We start from the raw sequence: 21,277 nt of genomic DNA, 5'->3' as shown, positions 1-21,277 counted from the left end.
TTTTTTTTTTTTTTTTATTTATGGCGTGGAGCTGCACCAGGTGGGAAATTGTCAAACTCATTGTTAAATGTCAACTGTCAAGCTAACGTCAAGTACAAAATCAGTCGAAATTACAAAATCTGTTCAGAAACTACAAAATCGGTTTTATTATATAGTAGTTAGGTAACTAGTTAATTAAAATAGAAAACTGCAAAACGGTCCGTAATAATATTATAGTAGCCTAGTCACTAGGCTGAACCTAATATTATTACGGATTCTCAAAAGTGTCAAAAGTCTGCCAATCCGCACTGGGCTAGCGTGGTTGATACTGATGGGCGTTGCGACGACGAACCGTTTCTAAAGACCGTTTCGTGTTCTGCGACCTTGAAACCGTTTCTACATCCTGGGGAAAACAGTATTCGTTGCACAAACCAATCTTCGAATAACTAGGTGCGATTTTGTATTTTAAGCGTAAGAAAATACAGTCGAGAGTGAATTGATGTAACGACACACGTCGTCGCGAACGTCACGTCGTCCTTATCGTTCACGTTCGTTCTTAAAATATAGTTCCTACCGTTTTAAAAACAGTGTTCCGTTCTGCGACGGTGAAACCGTATTCACGTCCTGTGTAAAACAGTCTTCGAATAACTTGCTGCGATTTTGTATTTTAAGCTTAACAAAATACAGTCGAGAGTTAATCGATGCAACGACAACCGTTTTCTGCAACCGTTTTCGTCATCGTGCAAACGGTTGCGATTCGTCCGTCAAAAATGCGACAACGACCCACCACTAGACTGGTTGACACAGTTGACTACAGCCTAAACCCTTTTCATTCTGAGGGGAGATCCGTAATCAGCAATGAGCCATGAGCTTTTCTAATACCTCATCAATCATTATTGATATGATACGAGGTATTAGAAATGCCCTATCCATAGGTATAATATAATATATAGATCCATGGTATCTGACTCATGACATGACAGCACAAGTGACAGACAGGGACTTCGTCTGTGTTGGTGTTAGCTTGCGGTCGTGCTCTGACTTTTTGGAGTGTATTTTTGTCAAATCTGACTGGAAAGCGCTCTAAGGGGGTGCCGTGCGTATGTCGGCGAGCGCCGGCACAGACGAGGTCCACACTTGTACAGTTTAAAACTAACTTGTTACAAATAACTACAAACTTGACATTGGCTAATCTTTGTAAAGCCAGACGAGAGAAAAAAAAAAGTGACAGACAAAAGTAGTATATTCTTTGGTCAAAAGACGTCAGCGGTCGTCGAACGTTCGATAAATTCGATTACAAAACAAACAAAAGTTCACCAAAAGTATAATAAAAATCATAAAAATCTTTAATTACTTAATAAAATGGGGAATTTCACTAGATTGAATACACACTAAAAACTAGTTCGAAGAATAATGGAGGCTCTTATCTTCGCTGCTTATCGTTAAATGGACAGGAGAGGCAAAATTGAGCGTTGCAAAGCAAGGAGTAATGATTTCAGCAGTGCGTGGAGGATGGCGGGCGCTGGTCGAGAGGGGGTCGACTCGGCTGGCAGTGGTGCCCGGGAGGCGCTGCTGTGCGAGCGCCGCGGCCCGGAGCCACGCGCCGCCGGGCGCCAACAGGTCACGCTACGTGCTGGCCACTGCTGCCGTGGGCGTAGCACTTATCGCTGCTGACTATGTTTATAATGGTGCGCGCTTTTTAGTCACTGCAGTTTTGTCTCTAAGAGATTTAAGTCATTAGTCAGGTATGGTGGCAGAATGAAACCTGAATTGTAGTATGTTGGAACCGTAGGCTGGTTGGTGAATCCACTCCTAGCTCGCTAGTCATTTCTTGCAGTTAATTAAAAAGGGTGTAGACTGCAGTAGGTATCAGTTAATAACTACTTAGACAATAGGTTTGCAGACAAAGCCACTGATGCAGGATAAACTACTGTCTTAAGCAATGACTGATTTTTCTATGACAAATCCATACCTACATAATATTTTAAGTGTGAAAATGTGTTTGTCTACTAGCTTTTCACAGTCCATTTGTTTAACTGATTTTGACATTTGGCACAGAGATAACTTGCATCCCGGAAACAGATTCCATCAGCATTTTTAAGAAACCTACATCCACAAGGACAAAATAGCTGGAGTCAGCTATGATATTTAATCAGCTGTGGTATAGAGGTAGTTGGCACCCCAGATAGGCTACTTAATATCCTGAAAATCAAACAGTACCCACTGAGATTTTTAAAAGCTAAATCCATGCAGACAAAGTCACTGCCAGTATGGTATAAATTTAGATGCAGAACCTATTGTCTAAAAGACATTTGGTAACAGTGAAATAATCCAAGAAAATATAAAACTAGATCTACTAAGACATCTGTAGTTTTCATATTCCAAGAATCACCTAGGTCATAGACCCTTGCCAACTCAGCATACCTCTGTGTAATTTATGGGTTTTGTTTTTCTTCAAAGAAATAATACTAAGTACTTAAATAATAACATCTTAAAATCAAACTTATGTTTAGTAAACTTTAATAATAATATTTCTTTGTACAGAGAAAAAGTTCTTCAAAGCAGCTAAAGTTGGGAATATACAAGAGTTAAGAAAGTAAGTATTTTAATGAAGTAACCACAATGACATTGGCAAGAATGAGTACTATTTTATATACATACTAGCTGATACCCGCGACTTCGTTCGCGTGGATGTAGGTTTTTGAAATCCTGTGGGAACTCTATGATTTTTCAGGATAAAAAGTAGCCTATGTACTATTCCAGTGTACAATCTATCTCCATTCTAAATTTCAGCCCAATCCGTTCAGTAGTTTTTGCGTGAAGGAGTAACAAATATATATACACACTAACTTTCGCCTTTATAATATTAGTGTGAAGTGTGATGTACTTAATTGATATATTTTTGGCATTTTGTCATAGAGAGTCATAGAGCATAGGAAGTCTCAATTGGATACAAATAAAAATTCAAGGAACTCAATTGCAGTAATCAGGTTTTACTTCAATCTCAAGTGACAATACACAATGATGTTGCAGTGTGAAAGTGGATTCCCCAGGCCCTCTGTAATACTGATACTATTATGTTCAGACAGATAGAAGCAGCGCATGGCGACGGAAAGAACTCTGGCGACGCAGGGGAAGGGGGGCCGGCGAATCGACGACATGCTTTAGGCTGGACCGCGCTCATGGTGGCCGCCGCCAATGACCAACCTGCCGCAGTTCGCGAGCTTCTGCGTCTCGGAGCACGCCCCGACTTGCCGGAGCAATATGCGGGAGCATCCGCAACGGCAGCCACAACGGGCCTTCATCCATTGGAAGTATTACAGAGGCGGGAGGATGAGTTCTGCAGTGCTATGAACGCTCGGGCTTCATTTCTGGGCTGGACGGCTCTTCATTACGCTGCTCTAGCCGACTCTACCACCTCGGCCAAGGCGTTGCTCGAAGCCGGCGCCGACCCGACCTCTCGCGACCATGCCGGCCGCCGAGCCTTGCACTACGCCAGAGACCCTTCCACCACGCGCGATGTGATCCTGGAGCACGTCGGCAAATGGGAGGAGGCGGCGGCCGCGGCGGCGGCGGAGGAGCGCCGCAGGTTCCCGCTGGAGCAGCGACTCAAGCAGTTCATCGTCGGACAAACCGCTGCAATAGAAACGGTAGCGGCAGCCGTGAGGCGGAAAGAAAACGGATGGGCTGACGAGGAACACCCGCTCGTGTTTCTCTTCTTAGGAAGCTCCGGTATCGGAAAGACGGAGCTCGCGAAGCAGCTGGCGAGGTACATGCATCGCGACGATCCCGCGGCGTTCATTCGCCTCGACATGTCGGAGTACCAGGAGAAGCACGAAGTGGCCAAGCTGATCGGAGCTCCGCCCGGCTACGTGGGCCACGAGGAGGGCGGCCAGCTCACGCGCGCTCTCGCGCGGCGAGCGGACGCGGTGGTTCTCTTCGATGAGGTCGACAAGGCACATCCTGATGTACTCACAGTACTCTTACAGCTGTTCGATGAGGTGTGTTCCGATACTTATTTCTGGTGAAAGGGAGTATTTGCACAGAACTGAGATGCCACACAAAACTGAGTTTAAGAACGTTATTAAAGAATATTGCTCTATACACCCAAACAACACAAAGTAGACCCCTCTGTTCTGATTGAAACAACAAATATTAGAGATACCTACTTAGCTCAAGAGATACAAATCCATGCACAGCCAATAATTGCTACAAGACAGATTACTGAGAAACAAGGAACAGATGAAAAACAAAAAAAAACTCCCACCCCTTCACAGTTCTGTGTGAGTACTTCCAATATATTACACCATGAACATTAAAACATTCCGCTTCGTGTACCGCCAGGGTCGGCTGACGGACGGCAAGGGCAAGCTCATCGAGTGCAAGAACGCCATCTTCGTGATGACGTCCAACCTGGCCGCCGACGAGATCGCGCAGTACGGGCTGCAGCTGCGGCGCGAGGCGGAGGCGCGCGCCGCGCAGCGCGCCCGCGCGCACCCCGCGCCCGCCGCCGACACGCCCACCAGTAAGCACGCAATATATGATTGTGCATCCGTCAAAGAATCACAAGCTTCACACAGACAAGTCTGTATGGTACAACATGCGACCACCGCATGCCCTCTCACTAATCACACTACTTGCTCAAGAACCTGTAAAAGCAAACAATACACACTACTACACAAATTTTGTAAAACACACTCACCAGAGGTTTCACTCCCTCACTGGACCATCCTCAGAAGATAATTATCTTTTTAGACTTATCTGTTTTGGTAGATTGTAGTGAATTAAACTTGTGGTTGTTTGTGGAACCGGACTTTCGCAAAGTAACGCCTGCTCCCATTCCTATCCAACAATAATTGGAAACTCTTTGAGGAACTTGCAAACAAAGTGGTGTAATTACCGACTTGTCTTTAACAAAATTTCAGAGCAATTCGACGAGAAATCCGAGTCGGTGATAATGTCGCACCCTGGGGACATCGAGGTTGTGGAAGCGGAAGAGGCGCTGCAAGTTTCGCGCAAGTTCAAGGACACGGTGGTGCGGCCGATCCTGAAGCGCCACTTCGGGCGCGACGAGTTCCTGGGCCGCATCAACGAGATCGTGTACTTCCTGCCGTTCTCGCGCCAGGAGCTGCTCACGCTGGTGCAGATGGAGCTCAAGGCGTGGGCGGAGAAGGCTCGCGCGCGGCACAGCGTGGAACTGCGCTGGGAGGGCGGCGTGCTGGGCGCTCTCGCTGACGGGTGAGTCTATGTAACACTATTATTGTAGCATATGTCACAAGTATTGACGAGGCGATGTGTGTGTTCAGGTACGACGTGCACTACGGCGCGCGCTCCATCAAGCACGAGGTGGAGCGGCGCGTCGTGAACCAGATCGCGCTGGCGGCGGAGCGCGGCGCCGTGGCGCGCGGCTGCAGCGTGCTGCTGCGCGAGCGCGCCGGCCGCGTGCTGCTCGCCGTGCGCGCGCCCAGCGACAAGGACTACGAGCCGCTGGACCTCGCGCAGCTGTAGCTCCTGATAGTTACGCGCTACCGTCTTACCAACTCGCCGTGTGCCTCGTCCACGCCCTAACTACTCATGCCAAACTTGACTGCTCTGCCGGACTCTTTCCTTAACCGCCACTTCAGATACTCCCGCGCCCACAGACAAAAACTACTCGCCGGTATACCTCGCACAGCTCCTTACCGCTACCCGCTTTCACCACACCTTACGTTGTCGCCCACTCTTACTAGCGATGAGCGAATTGTTCGACAACCGTTTGCTACCCTAGACTCTCTTTCCGCTGTACTCGCGGGCGGCCGGGCTAGGACTCCACGCCGCTGGGCCTTGCGCATCTCCGACTGCCCCGGTGTCTGACCACCCCTTCCAACTCCTCATTTTGATCCGTCTAGGTGCTCCCCATATATACTGCCGTACAAAAAATCATGACTTATTTAAATCAAAGCTTTTATAAACCTGGACAGCTCCTTCCTTAACTTCACTTACAAAGTATGAAAATACGTAATGTTCATATGACTCTAATAGGTTGTGTGAAGTTGTGACAGTGACTGCAGCTGTCGAGGTCATCCAAATAGGGTCCATGATTGTCAGTTAACTTAGCAGTTACCATTAGAAATAATAATAAGTAATTTATACAGCTAGGTACTGAATTCCATTGTTAATATTAATATAAAGAAAAATTGTAATATATCTCTAGGACTGATTTATGTAGTTTAATTTCTAGGTATTTATATAAAGCGAGTTACGAACGCGCGTTGTAACAAAACAGTTCATAATAATGGAAATTATACGTAATTATACGAACTTATACGTAGTTTTTGCCGCGACTTTGTCTGCGGCACAATTATGTGCGTTTAACTATGAACATGTGAACATTTGCAGCACCAGAGGAACCGCATTTCCACTTGTGCCAGCAGCGTTGCCGGCTTTTCAAGAATTTGTTGGTTCGCCTCTTGAATAACCCCATGTTGAAATCTAGTGGGAAGATTTGGTTAAAAATAAAACTGCAGCGTGTATAGTGCTTATTTTATTATAAACTTCGCACCGTTATATACAAATATAATGTATAAATAAACAACAACTCTTTACAAAATATAAATCGATTGTGGCGATCGCGCCGCAAACAACTAAACACGTGAAGGCCTCCGGTGATACTACTCGATAATTCGATAATCGATAACACGAGACTAATCGATACACGTAAATTATAACATCAATACGTCTTTCTAGTATAAATGTCCTCATACCAGCGATTGAAGATTGATGAGATGGGGGTTCCAAAACTTGTACTGTCGGATAATGCAGTTAAGTACACAAGATGTACAAAACACAAGAACAGACAAGAAGTATAAAACTCCGTAACGTCCCGGCAAGCTTAGGTTAGGAGCGATGTACCAAAAAAAATATTATTACTCGTTGTACTTACTCGTGGAAGATATGAGGACTTAAAGAATTTGTTAAAAAACTCCAATGTGAACTTGAATGTGACAACCCTGCTAACGCTTGGTTGGGAAATTGTACTTTATCTCTTTTAAATATCAAACTTTTGCCACATCCACATTTAGAACTCGCAGTAGGACAAATCTAAAAATGAATTAAGCCGATTCCTTGTTTATTGCCTAATCATTATGATATAAGTTTCATAATTTTAAGTAGGTAGGTATATTAAGCTAACAATAGGTGTGCGTCTGCATCCTTCCTTCCCATCAAAGTCTACGCTACCTAAAAAAGCTCGAGCTACGTGTACGATCGAGGAATGAGGTTCTAAAGGACTAAACAACAATTCACGTAGATAAAGATAGCAGGCGTGGCCGACGAACGTGGAGACATAGAGCTTAGTTAGTAATGGAGTTACTTTCTATGATATATGATATATCACTTTAGTCAGCATAAATAAGAACCTTCCGCTGATGTACCTACCACCTACTTTGGTCGTTTGCCTACATTCCGAAGGCTGAACTTTGTCCGTAACATCTATGTGACGTGAAAATGTTCGGAGAATTTTCCGCAATATGATTTACTAACATGGTCATCCAGAAGCTCGCAATGCAATGGTTTAAAGCCTTGGTTAAGCATAACGTGTCATAGTAAGGCTCCCAGAAAATTTAACTCTCCAGAAGCATGTCATACTGCGGAGCCGTGTAGCAGCGGCCGCGGTGTGCCAGCATATTAGTCGCAACGCGTTTTTGTTTGACCAAGGCTTTGCCGGTGGTCTCTCCGACTCGCTCCATACTTGCAAACGTACTTAGTTTGATTCTCATTTCAATATCAACCAATAAAATTCGATGTAATTTTATAGACCAGTTCTAAAATCTAATATTTATGTCTGTGGTTACTGGTTAGGCAGATTTTATCGTAAAAATACCTAGTTTTAAAGTTACACGCTTTGTAGGTACATAAGTTCTTGAGACCGTGTAACTTTGAAACGGAATATTTTAATGGAAATCAGGAAACCATTGTTTGTGGTTTCCTTTTTCCAAGGACAGTTCCTAAAACCTATCTCCAAAGTTTTGTTGAGTTTGATTTGTTTATTTCCAACATCCATAGATTGGTTAGTTTTCAAATGTGTGCCAAACTAAATTAGTTTGGAGTGCAGTACGAAGAGACCGCTCTTAAATGGTATTAAGAGTAGGTACCTACCTATCGTGTTTCGTTTACTGGAGGAACTGAATGAAGCAGTCCACTCTTATTGGGTAGGTACATTCCTAAGCTATTTCATTGATGAAACTATTAGAATCTAGGTACCTTATTGCTTATGATAAGTCCCGTAATCGCACCATTCATTTAGATATAAGCAGGTAACCTGGCTATAGCCTAGGCTCCTAGCTAACACGGTTTTAGATGCTTTTCGACATCATCGTTTGTGATATTGCATAAAACATTTTCGGATAATATCTAAGAATCTATATCTACTAGTTAAATCGTTTGCTGATGACCCGGTGCGGCAGCTATATCAACGCGGCATAAACACTGGACCGTCACACAATACGCGACAGAAATTGTTTGACAGTAAATCTCAGTGGCCGTGGCTAGTTACCACCCTACTGGCAAAGCTGGCATTTAGCATTCCGGTTCAATGCCGTGTACAAACCAAAGGAGTATGGGCTTAATGAAAACTGCCATAGCCCGCTTTCATCTTAGACTGCATCATCACTTACCACCAGGTGGGATTGCAGTCAAGGGCTAAGCTTGTATCTGAATTGAAAAACGCTACGAATTACGAAACGTCAACGCCGCGCGTCACTTGTATCTACTTATTGCTATTTTTTACGGATATTAAAGGATGTTTTGAAAAATGAATGGTAAACGTATATAGGCGCTAGATGATAATATTATATCGTAAGGTCAAAATATATCGATTCGTCGCCGCTACCCGCCCGCTACCGCACCGGCCGATCACAAACAGACCAGGTTGTTGCTCACTATCCAAACACCTATAAAATAACCCCTCATTCACTGTAACAAATCATGCGGTACCTATGTACTATGTAGGTCTGTCGGACGACTTGTAAACGAGGAGTTTGGGGAGCGGCTAGTATAATCGGTAAATTGGACAACATGTTTCACATAAAATCCCTGTTTCTTCTTGTTCGACCTTACCCTAACGGACCGAGAGCCTGCGATTGCCAGATATCTACGTTAGATATACTAGTAGCTACTGCCAAGTATAACTTAGCAGGTAATCTTAGTCCCTCTAAGATCTTAGATGGAGGAATATGAAAACAGAATAAGGATTTTTCATGACTGCGTGTCTGGACGTATTTCAGTGTTAGATCGTTCTCGTATTTATAATTATATCGTTCAGTAGTAAAGAAGGAACCATTATAGTTTCGACACGTAAAGTATGCGACAGGTTGAGATGGCAATCGGAGCATGAGGCGGGAGGACGACCCGCAGACCCGCATGTCACCCGCGCGCACGTGGGTTGTCAGAGTGCCCACCTCGATTGCTATCTCATGGTCGTGTATGGGGCGGCAAGCTTGTGAGCGCGGCTGCTATGTAGGAGCCTATTGAGCTGTGACGTTGGTGAGGCGGTCGTGGGCTCCCGGTTTACAATTTAAATGCTATTTCGTGTGCGATCGAACAACTTATATCTGGAAAACATTCTGGAACACATTATTTGTAGATAGCTATTCTATTCACCTAACTATCATAATTCAATCATTCTACTATAATAATAGAATAATAGTATTTGCTATTTAGTATCTAAGTACATTATAATGTCAATATGTAAAATACACTTACGACTAGATATAGTTGCATCTACTTAACTAGTTGGTGTTCGATAAATATGTCCATTTATTTAATTTACTATAATATAGGAAATATCTAGGTACAGTCTAATTAGTTGATTGTTATCTACGCAGTACGTACCTATACCTTCCGAGATTCCGGGCTGGCCCGGGTCAGTTTGGCGCCCCCGGGCCCCCAATTTTAGGTACTAGGTCGAAATAAACTAAAAAATCGGAGTGCATTTTTGAGTTAATTTGGCGCCCCCCGAAGTTAATTATTATGATTCACAATTGACAACGCGAACTCGAAGTGTTTTGTTATTTAAACAAAATTAAAATTATAACACAACAGAGATGCAATTTAAAAATTACAACTGAAAAAGTGTGAGTGTTTTTTATAATTTTGCTCAAGGGGGCGCATTTTTGGTACCTAGCGCCTTTTCCCCGCCACTCCTGCGCCAGCCCTGCGCCGACCTCACGGTAAGGTAGGTACTTTGTTAGTAACATATTCATAACATATATTCTAATGGAGATAATCTGAACGATATTGATGCTAGTCATGTTGCAGATCGTTTCAGTGGCAAACTCATTTTCATTTTCTATACTCATATGTGCCTAGGAACTTCTACTTCGTAGGTAGGTACATACATTCTTCGACCTAAATCACCCGCATCAAGTTTAGTCCGTTTTTCTTAAGTTTGTCTGTATGATGTACTTACACATCCCAGAAGTCTTCTCGGAAAACGCGTAAGCGACGCGATGTGCCCGGCGCTTTGGATCTTCACGCAGATCTTAGGTTTTCACTCGTATCATGATTTCATTGTCAGTTTGCGGTAACAAGGTCGTATGCGCCGCGTACAGCGCGCCTCTTACGCATTTCAGTGAGAAGCTACTCGCTTATCTTTTAAGTAAACTAAAGTAAGTTGAAGTAAGGTGCGTCCTCCACCGTAGTCTCGCGCGGCGCGCTAGAGCCAGCCGGCGGAGTGGTGCGGCGCGTGGCCGGCCAGCGGCGTGACGCCCGCCAGCCGCGCCAGCGCCGCGCAGCGCGAGCACGTGGCCTCCGCCTCGGCCGCCTCGCGCGCGGCCGCCTCGCTCGCCGCGCGCGCGTCCTCCGCCTCGGCGCTCGCGGCGCCGGCGTCCGGGGCGCCTTCGTACCCGCACTGTCCGCACGCCTCCTGCGACGTCACATCAACTAGCTGATCATCGTTATCTTTAGGTCACTCCACAAAGTAATGCCCAAAATACAACCTCCCAAATACCTACCCATCTTGACCATACAACTTTTTGAAAAAAATTGTTTAAAACTTATGTAAAAATCACAATTTTACAAGCTATGAATTTAAGCTCAGCCTCTGATTTTATCAGGGAAATATTTTTAGTACTAATTTTTTAATGAAAACAAGAGTTAGCTTCTGGCAGATAATATAGTAGTGAGTAGCTGATTCAATGATTTAATAAATTATAATATCAAAAAATAAGAACCTTGAGGGCGTCATCCTCGAGGCTGGCGAGCAGCGGTTCGCGGCTGCCGCCCTTGCCCGCCACGCTCTCCGTCGTAGTGGAGGGCGACACGGAGGGCGCTGGCGGGCGCGGCGCGCGGGGCGGCGGCGCGGGCGGCGCGCGCGCGGGCACGGAGCTGGCGCGCTGCAGCGCCTCCGACGCGCCCGACGCGGCCCGCGCGCCCTCCGCCGCGCGCCGCGAGTCCGAGAACTTCTTGCGCTTACGCTTGAGCGCCGCCAGCGCCGACAGCGGGTGCAGCGGCCCGCTGCGCGTCACGCGCTCCGGGCTGCGCTGCGAGTCGCTGCCCGAGTCCGACCGCTCGCTGCCGCTGGAACACATAAGCACATCGATATATCCAATCTACCCAAATAACAAAACTGTCACCGACTCGAGACAGCGTAGGACGTAGGCGTACCTCGGCGAGGGTCTCGCGTGGTCGCACACGGAGTCCTCGGAGCGCGAGCGGCCGATGAGGCGCGACACGCGCGCCGCGCGCGCCGCCTCGATGATGGTGCCCCAGCGGCGCTTGTGCGGCGGCTTGCGGCGCGCGCTCGGCCCGCCGTCCGACAGGCTGGACTGACTGGCGCGCAGGCGCTGGCCCAGCAGCGCCGACAGCGACGCGTGGTGTGCGCCGTGCGCCTCGTGCTCGTGGTGCAACGACGCGAAGAACTCGTCCACGGGCGGCAGCGAGCCGCCCGGCGCGATGTTGAAGCCCTTCATCAGGCGCCGCTCCTTCTGCCGGTTCTTTTTGCCGCCTCCCCCTCCTGATGCGACTGAATATTAGCTCGACATTTTGTTCTCGATACGATCTCACGAGGTGACAATGACTAAGAAGGGACACAAAAGTCGATTCGGCTCTTCCGGAAGGAAAGGTCGATCGAGGAGTTCATAGTCTTTAGATTCATGTTTTTGAAGAAATTCCAATTTTAAATGAAAATCTAATAGGTAGATAGCATGATAGAAGTTTAGTAACAATTAGCTAGAGATGAGAGGGGTTAGGGCGGTCACAGTACGGGCATGCGGTCACCTGGCGCACCGGCGTTGGCCGTGGAGGTGTTCATGCCGGAGTTGCGCAGGATCTCCACCAGCTCGCAGCGGAAGGCGGACACGTCCTGCTTGATCTCGTTGACGTCGTCCTCCGTGACGCCGCCGCACTCGGCGCGCCGCTGCTGCACCGTCACGTAGCGCCGCACCAGGTTGCGCATGATGGCCTGCACAGCACGACCACTGGCTCACTACTGGGACCGTCACTGAACACATTGCAACCAACGGGTATACACATTCGACTCACCTGATACCTGAAGTCTCGTTCGTTCGCTTGTTTTGCTTTTCTCTGGAAAATTACAGAATTTACTTGTACCAAAACAAAAACTAAACGTTAGAATTTCAGTAGGATCAGGGAATAAAAAAAAACTTCTCTTCCCAATATTTTCAGGTACGTCGGTGGTCTGATATTTGCTTTGGTCGTACGCGTGGGTATAGTATCAGAGTGGAGATGGCTTACGGTTTGTCTCCCGCAGTTACTGACGAAAGAAACTAAACCGAACATATATGTAGCACCAATCGATTAAAACAAAATTATTCAAAAGGATCTTAAGTCATTCTGGTCCAATGTCTCAAAATCCCTCAACAATGTTCAAACCTATGCCATTTGTAAGCTTTTGTGGTAGGCACAAAAGGTTTTACACTGGTTTATTTCGACTTGGCCACCATTGTATGCAATAATTTTCACCCCTAAAGCTTTCTTATAACATAAATTTGAACACTGATGAGGGATTTTGAGAATTGGACACCCACACACTTTTGCCCATTACTTATTTATAGACTAGATCTGAGTGATAATGCAACCTAAGATGGTGTGTGCTTGTCTAGAAGATGCCTATTCCACCTTGACTTGAAGGCACCTCTATTAAAACTTAAAAGTAGACGGGGATAATTGATGCCGGACGGGCGTTCCATATCCTACGTGTATGGTGTTTTAGTCACCCGAATAGTGCGCATGTGCTCGCGCTTGGCGCGCGTCTGGCCGCACAGGCGGCGCTGCAGCCAGCTCCACGCGTACAGCATCGACTTGGGCGAAGGCACCACGTTGAAGGGCGGCGGCGCCGTGCCGCCCTCCTCGAAGTAGCTGATCCACAGCTTGCTGCGCGCAAACTTCCACTCCACGTCTGCCCGCTCCTGTATCATACCACAATTTGTACGAGCAAACGAGCAGGCGGGTCACTTGATGTTAAGTGATTACCGCCGCCCATGAACATTTGTAGTACCAGAGGTACCGTTGATGCGTTGCCGGTCTTTCAGGAATTTGCATAACCCCATGTTATAATTTAGTGGGAACACCGCCGATGGAAATTGATTCCACAGTTTGCATGTGCTTGGAAAGAAGGATCTAGCACAACGAGCGGTCGATGTGCACCAGGCACCCAGGTAGAAGAATTTGCTGTACCTAGAGCAACAATACACGCTGCCAAACCGATGAGTGCATTTCATTGTCCGATTCGCTCGCTTCACTTGTTGCCAGTTACATCCTCATCACAAACACCCGTCAAGAAGTTTGTTTGGTTTAACAAAGCGACACTTACAGATATGAGCTGATAGGAGTGGTTCATCATGGCGATGAGCAGGTTGAGCAGCACGATGACGTTGATGACGGCGTAGGTGCCGAACATCAGCATGCCCCAGAAGCGCGTGAAGATCTTGATGCCCTCCAGCTCGAACGAGTCCAGGTCCACCAGACCGAACGCAGCCCAGAACAACGTCTGCATCGTCTCGAACAAACTGAAATAGACCAGGTATTTCAGATGACCAACAGATCTGAACATATTTTTTTTTCATGCCTTACAATGACTGGCTGGATTTACAATTTAGGGTGGAGTTCTAACGCAGGTTTCTATACAAAGGGCAAAGGTTCTAGCTGTGTACTTAATTTAGTACAATCTTAGTACTGGATTTTATTTTACTAAAAATTTGGGTCTTGGTCCAAGGGAAATCTTCAGAATCTTCCGCCGTTTTGGGTCAAGCTAGCAAACTTAAAAGGAAGAAGATTGAAAGGTAGTTACTTCGCGAACCGGCGCCACACCACGCACGCGTCGGGGTCGAGGAGCGTGCCGTTGGCGGGCGTCAACGACGAGCTGATGTGGCATTTCTTTTTCTCCATGTCAGCATAATACCACAACAACTGGTTAAGGCCTGCGAGTCAAATACGTTCTACACAATCACATTTAACCCCCAAGCAAGAGACAATGGCCTTATCATACCAGAAGCATTCATATTACAGAGGTTATCTCATTTAAATCAAGGGAATTCTACAATACTGCAGTTCTATACTTGAAGGTGGTTGAAAATAATTATACCTTTACCATTGTTACATTTTTCAAATGTACATTTTCATACATCAATCAAGTATTTTACTCACCACAAGAAAAAGCAAATATTACTAGTATGTCCAAAACGAAGAACTTTAGAATATCTAGCACCATCCGGCTGAGGGACACTTGCAGCGGTCCCAAGTGCGGGTTGACGCTGAAGATGTACACCAGCTTCAGGCTGCTGAAGATGTTGGCGGCCGAGAACAGCCCCTCCGACAGCAGCATGGGGTCCCACGCGTCCCACTTCTCGCGCGGCTGGTTCCACTGCAGCCCCAGCGTCATCTCCCGGCGAACCTAGTACGTGAACCCCATTAGTAATAACAAGTTTACGCACCTACCCACTTAACGTACCTATTGAATAGAACTGCATTCAAAAATCAGCTACTTGTCCAAACATTTGCGCAATCATTATATATTTTTGGATATAAGATTTTAGGCAGTTAATCCTATTCTCACACGGGGGTCCAAAAATCAGTATAATTGACGTAACCAATCGCTTTAGCACAAACTAATGGAAAATATGATATGATCAAATGAACCATCACTACAACCAATCTAATATATCTAGAAAGAAAGGAAGGAGAGGATATACAAAAGTACCTGGAAGTGCGACACGATCCTCAGCGCGACCGTGGCTACGTAGAGAGAGTTGGTGACGAAGTCGATGACGTTCCACATGTCGTGCACGTACTCGCGCAGCCCCATGTCCCACAGCTGCTTCACCTCGCTCCAGATCAGACCTGAGGCGGCAACGAGCATACGTGCTTTAGCCCATTTAGGTAGGTCGAGTCTTGAGATCACTGAATTCTGTGATTGGGATGGAAATCAATAAGAAGTATCAAAGAATGTGATGGTTAGGAGGATAATAGTGGCACTGCACCCACCGCTGACCCAGGCCAAGATGAGCCACTCCACGAGCGACGGCGGCGCGCCGCGACGCGACAGCGGCGTGGTGTGCGGCGCGCCCCAGAACAGCCCGCTCGCCGCCGTCTCGATGCGCTGCGACGCCAGAATCAGCAGAACTGCCGCGCCATCACATTTTAAACCAATAAACCACAACTGCACAGCTAATTACAATCATTAATCAAGTTCTATTAATTTGTAATTTTTGGGTAAATATGTAACATTGACTTGCACTGACGCAACAGGAGCAATTTTAAGGGTGTAAGCTCAATATCGAAAGCAAACCTTCGAACAGCGGAAAAGTTAGGAAACTACTTACACAGAAACATGAAGTAGCTGGCGGAATGGCAGAGGAACTTGATGAAGGGCTTGCGCAGCGTCCGGCCGGCGGCGGAGTGCGGCGCGGCGATGTAGGCGAGCGAGTACAGCGGGAACATGGCGCCGATGCGCACCATCTCGGCCGCCTGCAGCAGCATGTTCTTGCGCCGGAAGCCCGGCACGCTCTCGTACCAGATCGACGCCAGCAGCTGCTGCACGTTGGGGTGCGCCACGAACTGGAACGTGTTTCGAACATCGTAACAGTAACATTTCAAACAGACAGTGTCAAACTACTTCCCTTACTTACGAGTACCTACTCCAAATCCATTCAAGCTCTTCTTCGTGCTGTGTTCAAAACTGAAGGTCCACAATAAAGCACTGGTAACTATAAACCTTTCACTCATTGTTCAGTCCTCAGCTTTCTCATAGCGATTAATCTACAAAACCTGAGAGTGACTTAATCTGGTCGGACCAACGGAAAGGTGATCGACCGCGTAGTTTTTGACCTGCACTTTGCCTAAGACTATAAGGTTATCCAAGTCACGGCAAACTAGAAGGTAACTAAGAATTTTCTGGGTAGTTGGGTCTGGGTTGTTTCGTGTTTCAAATCCACTCTATCATCGTCCTATGTCTCGCTATTGAACTGCGTATCGAGGGATACTAAGATTAAATCCAGTAACCCTTTTTGCAGCTCGTCTATATTTAGTGAGCCATCGAATTGATATCAGAAAAAGTGTATAATTAATTTTAGCACTACATTGAGAGGAAACTCGGAAATGATCAAGTTCATTGGACTACCTATAACACTAACGCGAAAACATGTTAGCTACAACATTCTGTTGGTATTTACCTTCTTCTGGCGCAGCTTGATGGCCAGCTTGAGCCGCGAGAGGCGCATCCGCTCGGGCGCGCCGGGCTCCATGAGCGGCGCCTGCGGCGAACCCTTCTCGTGGTTGAGCAGCACCTGCAGCTCGTGCGACGTGCGTGTGTGGTCCAGCAGCGCCGTGGCGAACTCCTGGCACTGCACGCGCAGCTCCTGGTACTCCGTCTTGAACTCGTGCTCGAGCGCGGACAGGCGCCGCAGCTCCCACGACAGCTCGAAGGCCGTGAGGATGGGGTCCTTGGAGGAGAGCGCGATGAGCGAGGGCGAGGCCAGCGCGCGGTAGGCGTTGATGCGCGAGCGCGAGTGGCGCAGCGAGTCCTCGCGGCGCGCGCGCACGCAGTCGTCGCAGGCGCAGCGCACGTCGTGCGGCATGGGCAGCTCGGCGCCGCGGTCCAGCAGCAGCTTGATGATCTCGTAGCTGTCGCGGTGCGCCGCCAGGATCAGCGGCGTGATGTCCGACGTGAACGTCGCCGTCTCCGGCGGCAGCGCCTCCCAGCTCTGCCCGGGGGGAAACATGCCCATCATACTCCCTTCCTAACCTAACCTTCCGAACCTAAGAAAACATTATGGAGAACTCTCACACAGTAACACACGGTACTCTCTCACAATAGACGTGTTGTGTATATACATACGGAATATGGTGCACTCACGTGCAGCTCGCCCTGCTTCCTCGTGCGCTCCTCGTGGTCGAGCAGCGCCTCCACCGCCTCCACGAACTCCTCGGAGATGGCGTGCAGCAGCGCGTCGCGCGTCTCCACGCCGAACTCCAGCAGCAGCTCCACCATCTCCAGGTTCTCGTTGTCGATGGCCATGAGCAGCGCGCTGCGGCCCAGCGGGTCCACGCAGTCCACGTTGATGTGGCCCGTGTCGCGCGCGCGCTGCAGCACGCGCCGCGTGCCCGCCACGTCGCCGCGCTCCACGCCCAGCAGGTACTTCTTCTCCTCCAGCGACAGCACCTCCATCTCCTGGTGCGGCCGCACCACATTTTCCTCCTCTGTCATACCATGTATACTGTGACGCTGTTGACATTCATTACGTGTTTATAGAGGAACGCGAGACACGATTCCAACTTTACAACATATTTGACAATCATTTCATCAGCTAGGCACAAACGGCCCGGTTTCTACCTAAGCGGAGCGGAGATGTGTCCAGGCGACCAATCAGATTTTTAAAAGATGACGTGATAAATTTTTCACATCATCTAAGAATCTGATAGGTCGACCGACCACATTTCTTCGCTCCCGCTTAGCCTGCGCCTACGGGCGATTAAGCGAAACACCTAAACCATTACCTCAACCTACATAAGCAATTACATAGATAAGTAATAATTATTATCTTAAAATAAAAAATGAAATAAAAGGCTACACAAAAATCTTTAGACAACAAACTAATGTTTGTGTTCAGACGTCCGACATGAGCCCCCGTCGCGGATCCAATATGCCAAGAACATAATATTGAACGAGATCTTACGACGAGACTGGGCTCTGTAATGTGAGAATGCCGCAGTATTGTGTGGGAATGGACTTCCGAGTTCCGGCTGGCGAGATTAAAGCGATTATTAAGTAATAGGACATCCGGAAAACATACCGAGAGAAAACCATTCTACAATCAAATCCCTACGTGCCAATTTGTTAGCAGTTTATAGTTATTTATAGGTATGTTTAATGCGTCTTGTAAGTGATTAGCGATGCTAACAGTAAATGGACTAGGTAAGGCGGTAGGTTACCTACATACAGACTTTTTACGCAAATAAACTACATGTCAGCCGTTTGCAAAGTATTGAGTTCCAATATTTACCGTTTATAGGTGAATGTAGATATATGTAGTACCTACGTAGAGTTTATTTGAGTGTCGCATTGCATAGGTAATATCACAAACGAGAAAACCTAACCAATGGAAATGGAAACAACCAGAATGATACAAAATGAAGAAGATCCACCTCCATCATTTTCCCGACATGACAGGTAAGTAAATCACAAAGTTGTTGGTGTCCATGAGTGAACTTCTCTTCCAAAGAAAAAACCGGTCAAGTGCAAGTCGGATTCATCCCCTACCGTCGTTCAATACAATACACTTTTTAATCTCTTTTTAACCGACTTCCAAAAAAGGAGGAGGTTCTCAATTCGTCGGGATCTTTTTTTTTTTTATGTTTTATGTATGTTCCCCGATTACTCAAAGACCCCTGGACCGATTTGGAAATATTTTTTTTGTTTGAAAGGGTATACTGTGCAGGTGGTCCCATATAAAGGTGAAGATCTGATGAATATCTTCGGAGATGGAGAACAGAACTCCTCAATGGATAAGAGCAAATTGCTCGCGATCACTGTAATAGCTTAGTAAACAGTAGGGTTTTAACTGGGCATAGCATATTATAGTACAGTGGGGCCACTAAAAATTGTGAAATAAAAGAATTTTCAAAAGAAAAATAAAACCGACTTCAAAAACCAAAAACACTAAAAAGTAGAAAATAATTTTTGTTTAGCTACACATGTAATGTACCTAGGTATGAAGTCGGGCGAGCTTCACTCTTGGATTTCTAATTTTGTTTTAATAAGCTCGCTCGACTTCATACCTAGGTACATTGCATGTGTAGCTAAACAAAAATTATTTTCTACTTTTTAGTGTTTTTGGTTTTTGAAGTCGGTTTTATTTTTTAATTTACACAGCGGTAATTTTGAAATTTTTATTATATTTTGTTGTTATAGCGATAGCGGCAATAGAAATACATACTCAACTTAACTTTCAACTCTCTGACTATAACCTATTGCGATTCATGAGATAGGTAAAACTGTCTGACAGACAGACAGACAGACAGACAGACAGACAGACGGACGGACAGATGGATGGACAGAGGCTACTAGAGGATACTTAGCTTCCCGCTGGCAGTCTTCGGCTATGGAAAACTAAAAAGGTAGAATAATAATGCGAAAGACTATTAAGTAAATGAAAGACCGTCATAAGAATGGCCGTCGCCTATCGTTATGCGTCGTCGTCGGCTCGCTGGACATTTTTAACAAGCGTTATCGTGCAGCCATCGTGAGATGAACGATAACGTGAAGTATGACCTACTTCAGCTGTTAGCTGTTAGCCGTTACGGCGAAATGTCGAGCTGTCGAAGGCTCCTCGGGCCGACGCGGAGCTCATTATGCGAATGGGTCGCGCGAGGGCACGCGGCCCGGCTCCACGGACGCGCTGGCCGCCCCCTCCTTTGTACTTAGTCAGTACACGGCAATGTTTACTTTTTAACAATCTCCGAGCTATCTATAGATCTCAATAAAGATGACAGCTCGCGGTTACGATGCAAGTAAGTAGTACCTAATTCGTAGGTGGAGTAAAGAGTTCGCCAGTGGAAATATTTCAATTTTCGACATGCAATTAATTAAAGCCGTAAACATGCATGGAACGCGAAGTGGCCGCTCCCCCGTCACGTCCGCGCCTGGCGCACCCTTGAACTCGATGCACAGTGCAGCGCGGCGCTGGGCCGCGGAGGAGAGCTCGTACCTTGACTTTGTTGTCGAGCGGGCGCGGCTCGGGCGCCAGCAGCGCGCCCATCTCCACGCGGCAGGTGGACGCGCGCCGCGCGCGCTCGCCGCCGCCGCTGCCGCCGGACATCTCCGAGCCGCCGCTCTCTGCACAGACACACGGGTCAACACGCGAGCGCGGGCGCCGCGGCCGCCGGGGGCGCGACTAGCGCGCGTAGGTACTCACCGGCGCCGTCGCCGCGAGCGCCATCTCGCACCCGCTCCGTGAACTGAAACAGAGGAACGGCTGAAGGCGCGCTGCGGAGCGGTAGGATCGGGAGGCGCGAGTGCGGCGTACCTGCACGCGGCGCTCGCGGCGCGCGGCGATCTGCCGCGAGTGGCGGCGCAGCGCCTCCAGCGTGGCGGGCGCGGGCAGGGCGGGGGCGGGCGGCGCGCGAGTGAGCCGCCGGCCGCGGGACTCCTGCGATGCGAAGCTCTTTATTTACGGCATCGTAAACTGTTTTCGGCATATACATATACAAAGTTCGATGTTTCCTAAAAAGCTACATTTTAATTTTTGCGCGATCCATCTGCGACGTGCACGGTCAAATGCGAGTTTATTTTTAGTACGCACCTAAAAATGATGGATCGCTGTTGCCACTCAATCCCCGACTCCTCCGCGTACTCTGTTTGTTTGCGCGCTTCACTTACTGAGCACCGCTTGGAAGTAATTGCATAATTAACTTATTTTGTGGTACTACTGCAAAGTAATAAAATTATTTATAATATTTTGACATTAGACTGAGACGTTCGATCCTCGGAATCGACCTCGCTACATACATTAACAAATTAAACAGGTAGTTAGTTAGGTTTTAACTAAAACTACCCATTTAAAATTATTTTATAATAGAATTTAGATCAATTTAAATGTTTCGATAACTATACCTCTTTGAATAACAAATTACAACGACGTAGACTTCAATTACACAATCTCACTGCTCAGTGAGCGATAAAGGCAGCTTTATTTGATGTTTAAGTATGTACAGAGTACAGATTACCGAGTAGCTACGTAAGAGTCTGCTGTCTCTTGTTTACGGATTCGCGCCTTGCGAAACACTTCCTTCGCTACACAGCACC

The 21,277-nt window shown here is 47.1% G+C and overlaps 2 protein-coding genes across 7 annotated transcripts; one reads left to right on the top strand and one right to left on the bottom strand.

The window, feature by feature from the left end:
- Positions 1-1,239: 1,239 nt before the first annotated feature.
- LOC123865957 (caseinolytic peptidase B protein homolog) lies at positions 1,240-6,178 on the top strand. 2 transcript variants are annotated; one of them, XM_045907199.1, is made up of 6 exons: positions 1,240-1,667; positions 2,524-2,575; positions 3,065-3,980; positions 4,324-4,504; positions 4,905-5,217; positions 5,286-6,178. In XM_045907199.1, exons 1-6 carry the CDS (start codon positions 1,469-1,471, stop codon positions 5,485-5,487), a joined length of 1,863 nt encoding a protein of 620 aa, XP_045763155.1. In that variant the 5' UTR covers positions 1,240-1,468; the 3' UTR covers positions 5,488-6,178. The 2 variants fall into 2 exon arrangements, with proteins under 2 accessions (XP_045763155.1, XP_045763156.1); XM_045907200.1 differs by lacking the exon at positions 2,524-2,575 and having other exon boundaries at positions 1,532-1,667.
- Positions 6,179-6,489: 311 nt separating this feature from the next.
- LOC123865954 (transient receptor potential-gamma protein-like) lies at positions 6,490-20,900 on the bottom strand. Of its 5 annotated transcripts, none has more exons than XM_045907190.1 (17): positions 20,775-20,900; positions 20,499-20,621; positions 20,181-20,430; positions 17,330-17,698; positions 16,647-17,177; positions 15,798-16,032; positions 15,460-15,597; positions 15,176-15,315; positions 14,623-14,869; positions 14,267-14,396; positions 13,790-13,985; positions 13,194-13,385; positions 12,499-12,540; positions 12,235-12,418; positions 11,623-11,980; positions 11,190-11,535; positions 6,490-10,882 (listed from the first exon to the last, which is right to left on the bottom strand). In XM_045907190.1, the coding sequence occupies exons 3-17, from the start codon at positions 20,289-20,291 to the stop codon at positions 10,673-10,675; spliced, it is 3,429 nt and encodes a 1,142-aa protein (XP_045763146.1). In that variant the 5' UTR covers positions 20,292-20,430; positions 20,499-20,621; positions 20,775-20,900; the 3' UTR covers positions 6,490-10,672. The 5 variants fall into 5 exon arrangements, with proteins under 5 accessions (XP_045763146.1, XP_045763148.1, XP_045763149.1 ...); XM_045907192.1 differs by having other exon boundaries at positions 11,623-11,971; XM_045907193.1 differs by having other exon boundaries at positions 11,623-11,971; positions 12,244-12,418.
- Positions 20,901-21,277: the final 377 nt, after the last annotated feature.

This window comes from Maniola jurtina, chromosome 6 (assembly GCF_905333055.1).
Source record: "Maniola jurtina chromosome 6, ilManJurt1.1, whole genome shotgun sequence".
Lineage (NCBI taxonomy): Eukaryota > Metazoa > Arthropoda > Insecta > Lepidoptera > Nymphalidae > Maniola > Maniola jurtina.
The sequence above is the reverse complement of the archived record's forward strand: the minus strand, read 5'-3'. Positions and strand labels throughout refer to the sequence as shown.

What these genes read in the sequence shown, in the direction of transcription:
- LOC123865957 (XM_045907199.1), top strand. Translation starts at nt 1,469, where the DNA reads ATGATTTCAGCAGTGCGTGGAGGATGGCGGGCGCTGGTCGAGAGGGGG. An exon ending in AATATACAAGAGTTAAGAAA is followed by an intron (nt 2,576 to 3,064) that starts GTAAGTATTTTA and finishes TATTATGTTCAG; the next exon opens with ACAGATAGAAGCAGCGCATG. An exon ending in CGCCGCCGACACGCCCACCA is followed by an intron (nt 4,505 to 4,904) that starts GTAAGCACGCAA and finishes ACAAAATTTCAG; the next exon opens with AGCAATTCGACGAGAAATCC.
- LOC123865954 (XM_045907190.1), bottom strand. Translation starts at nt 20,291, where the DNA reads ATGTCCGGCGGCAGCGGCGGCGGCGAGCGCGCGCGGCGCGCGTCCACC. An exon ending in CATCTTGGCCTGGGTCAGCG is followed by an intron (nt 15,316 to 15,459) that starts GTGGGTGCAGTG and finishes TTGCCGCCTCAG; the next exon opens with GTCTGATCTGGAGCGAGGTG. An exon ending in AATATTTGCTTTTTCTTGTG is followed by an intron (nt 14,397 to 14,622) that starts GTGAGTAAAATA and finishes TTTGACTCGCAG; the next exon opens with GCCTTAACCAGTTGTTGTGG.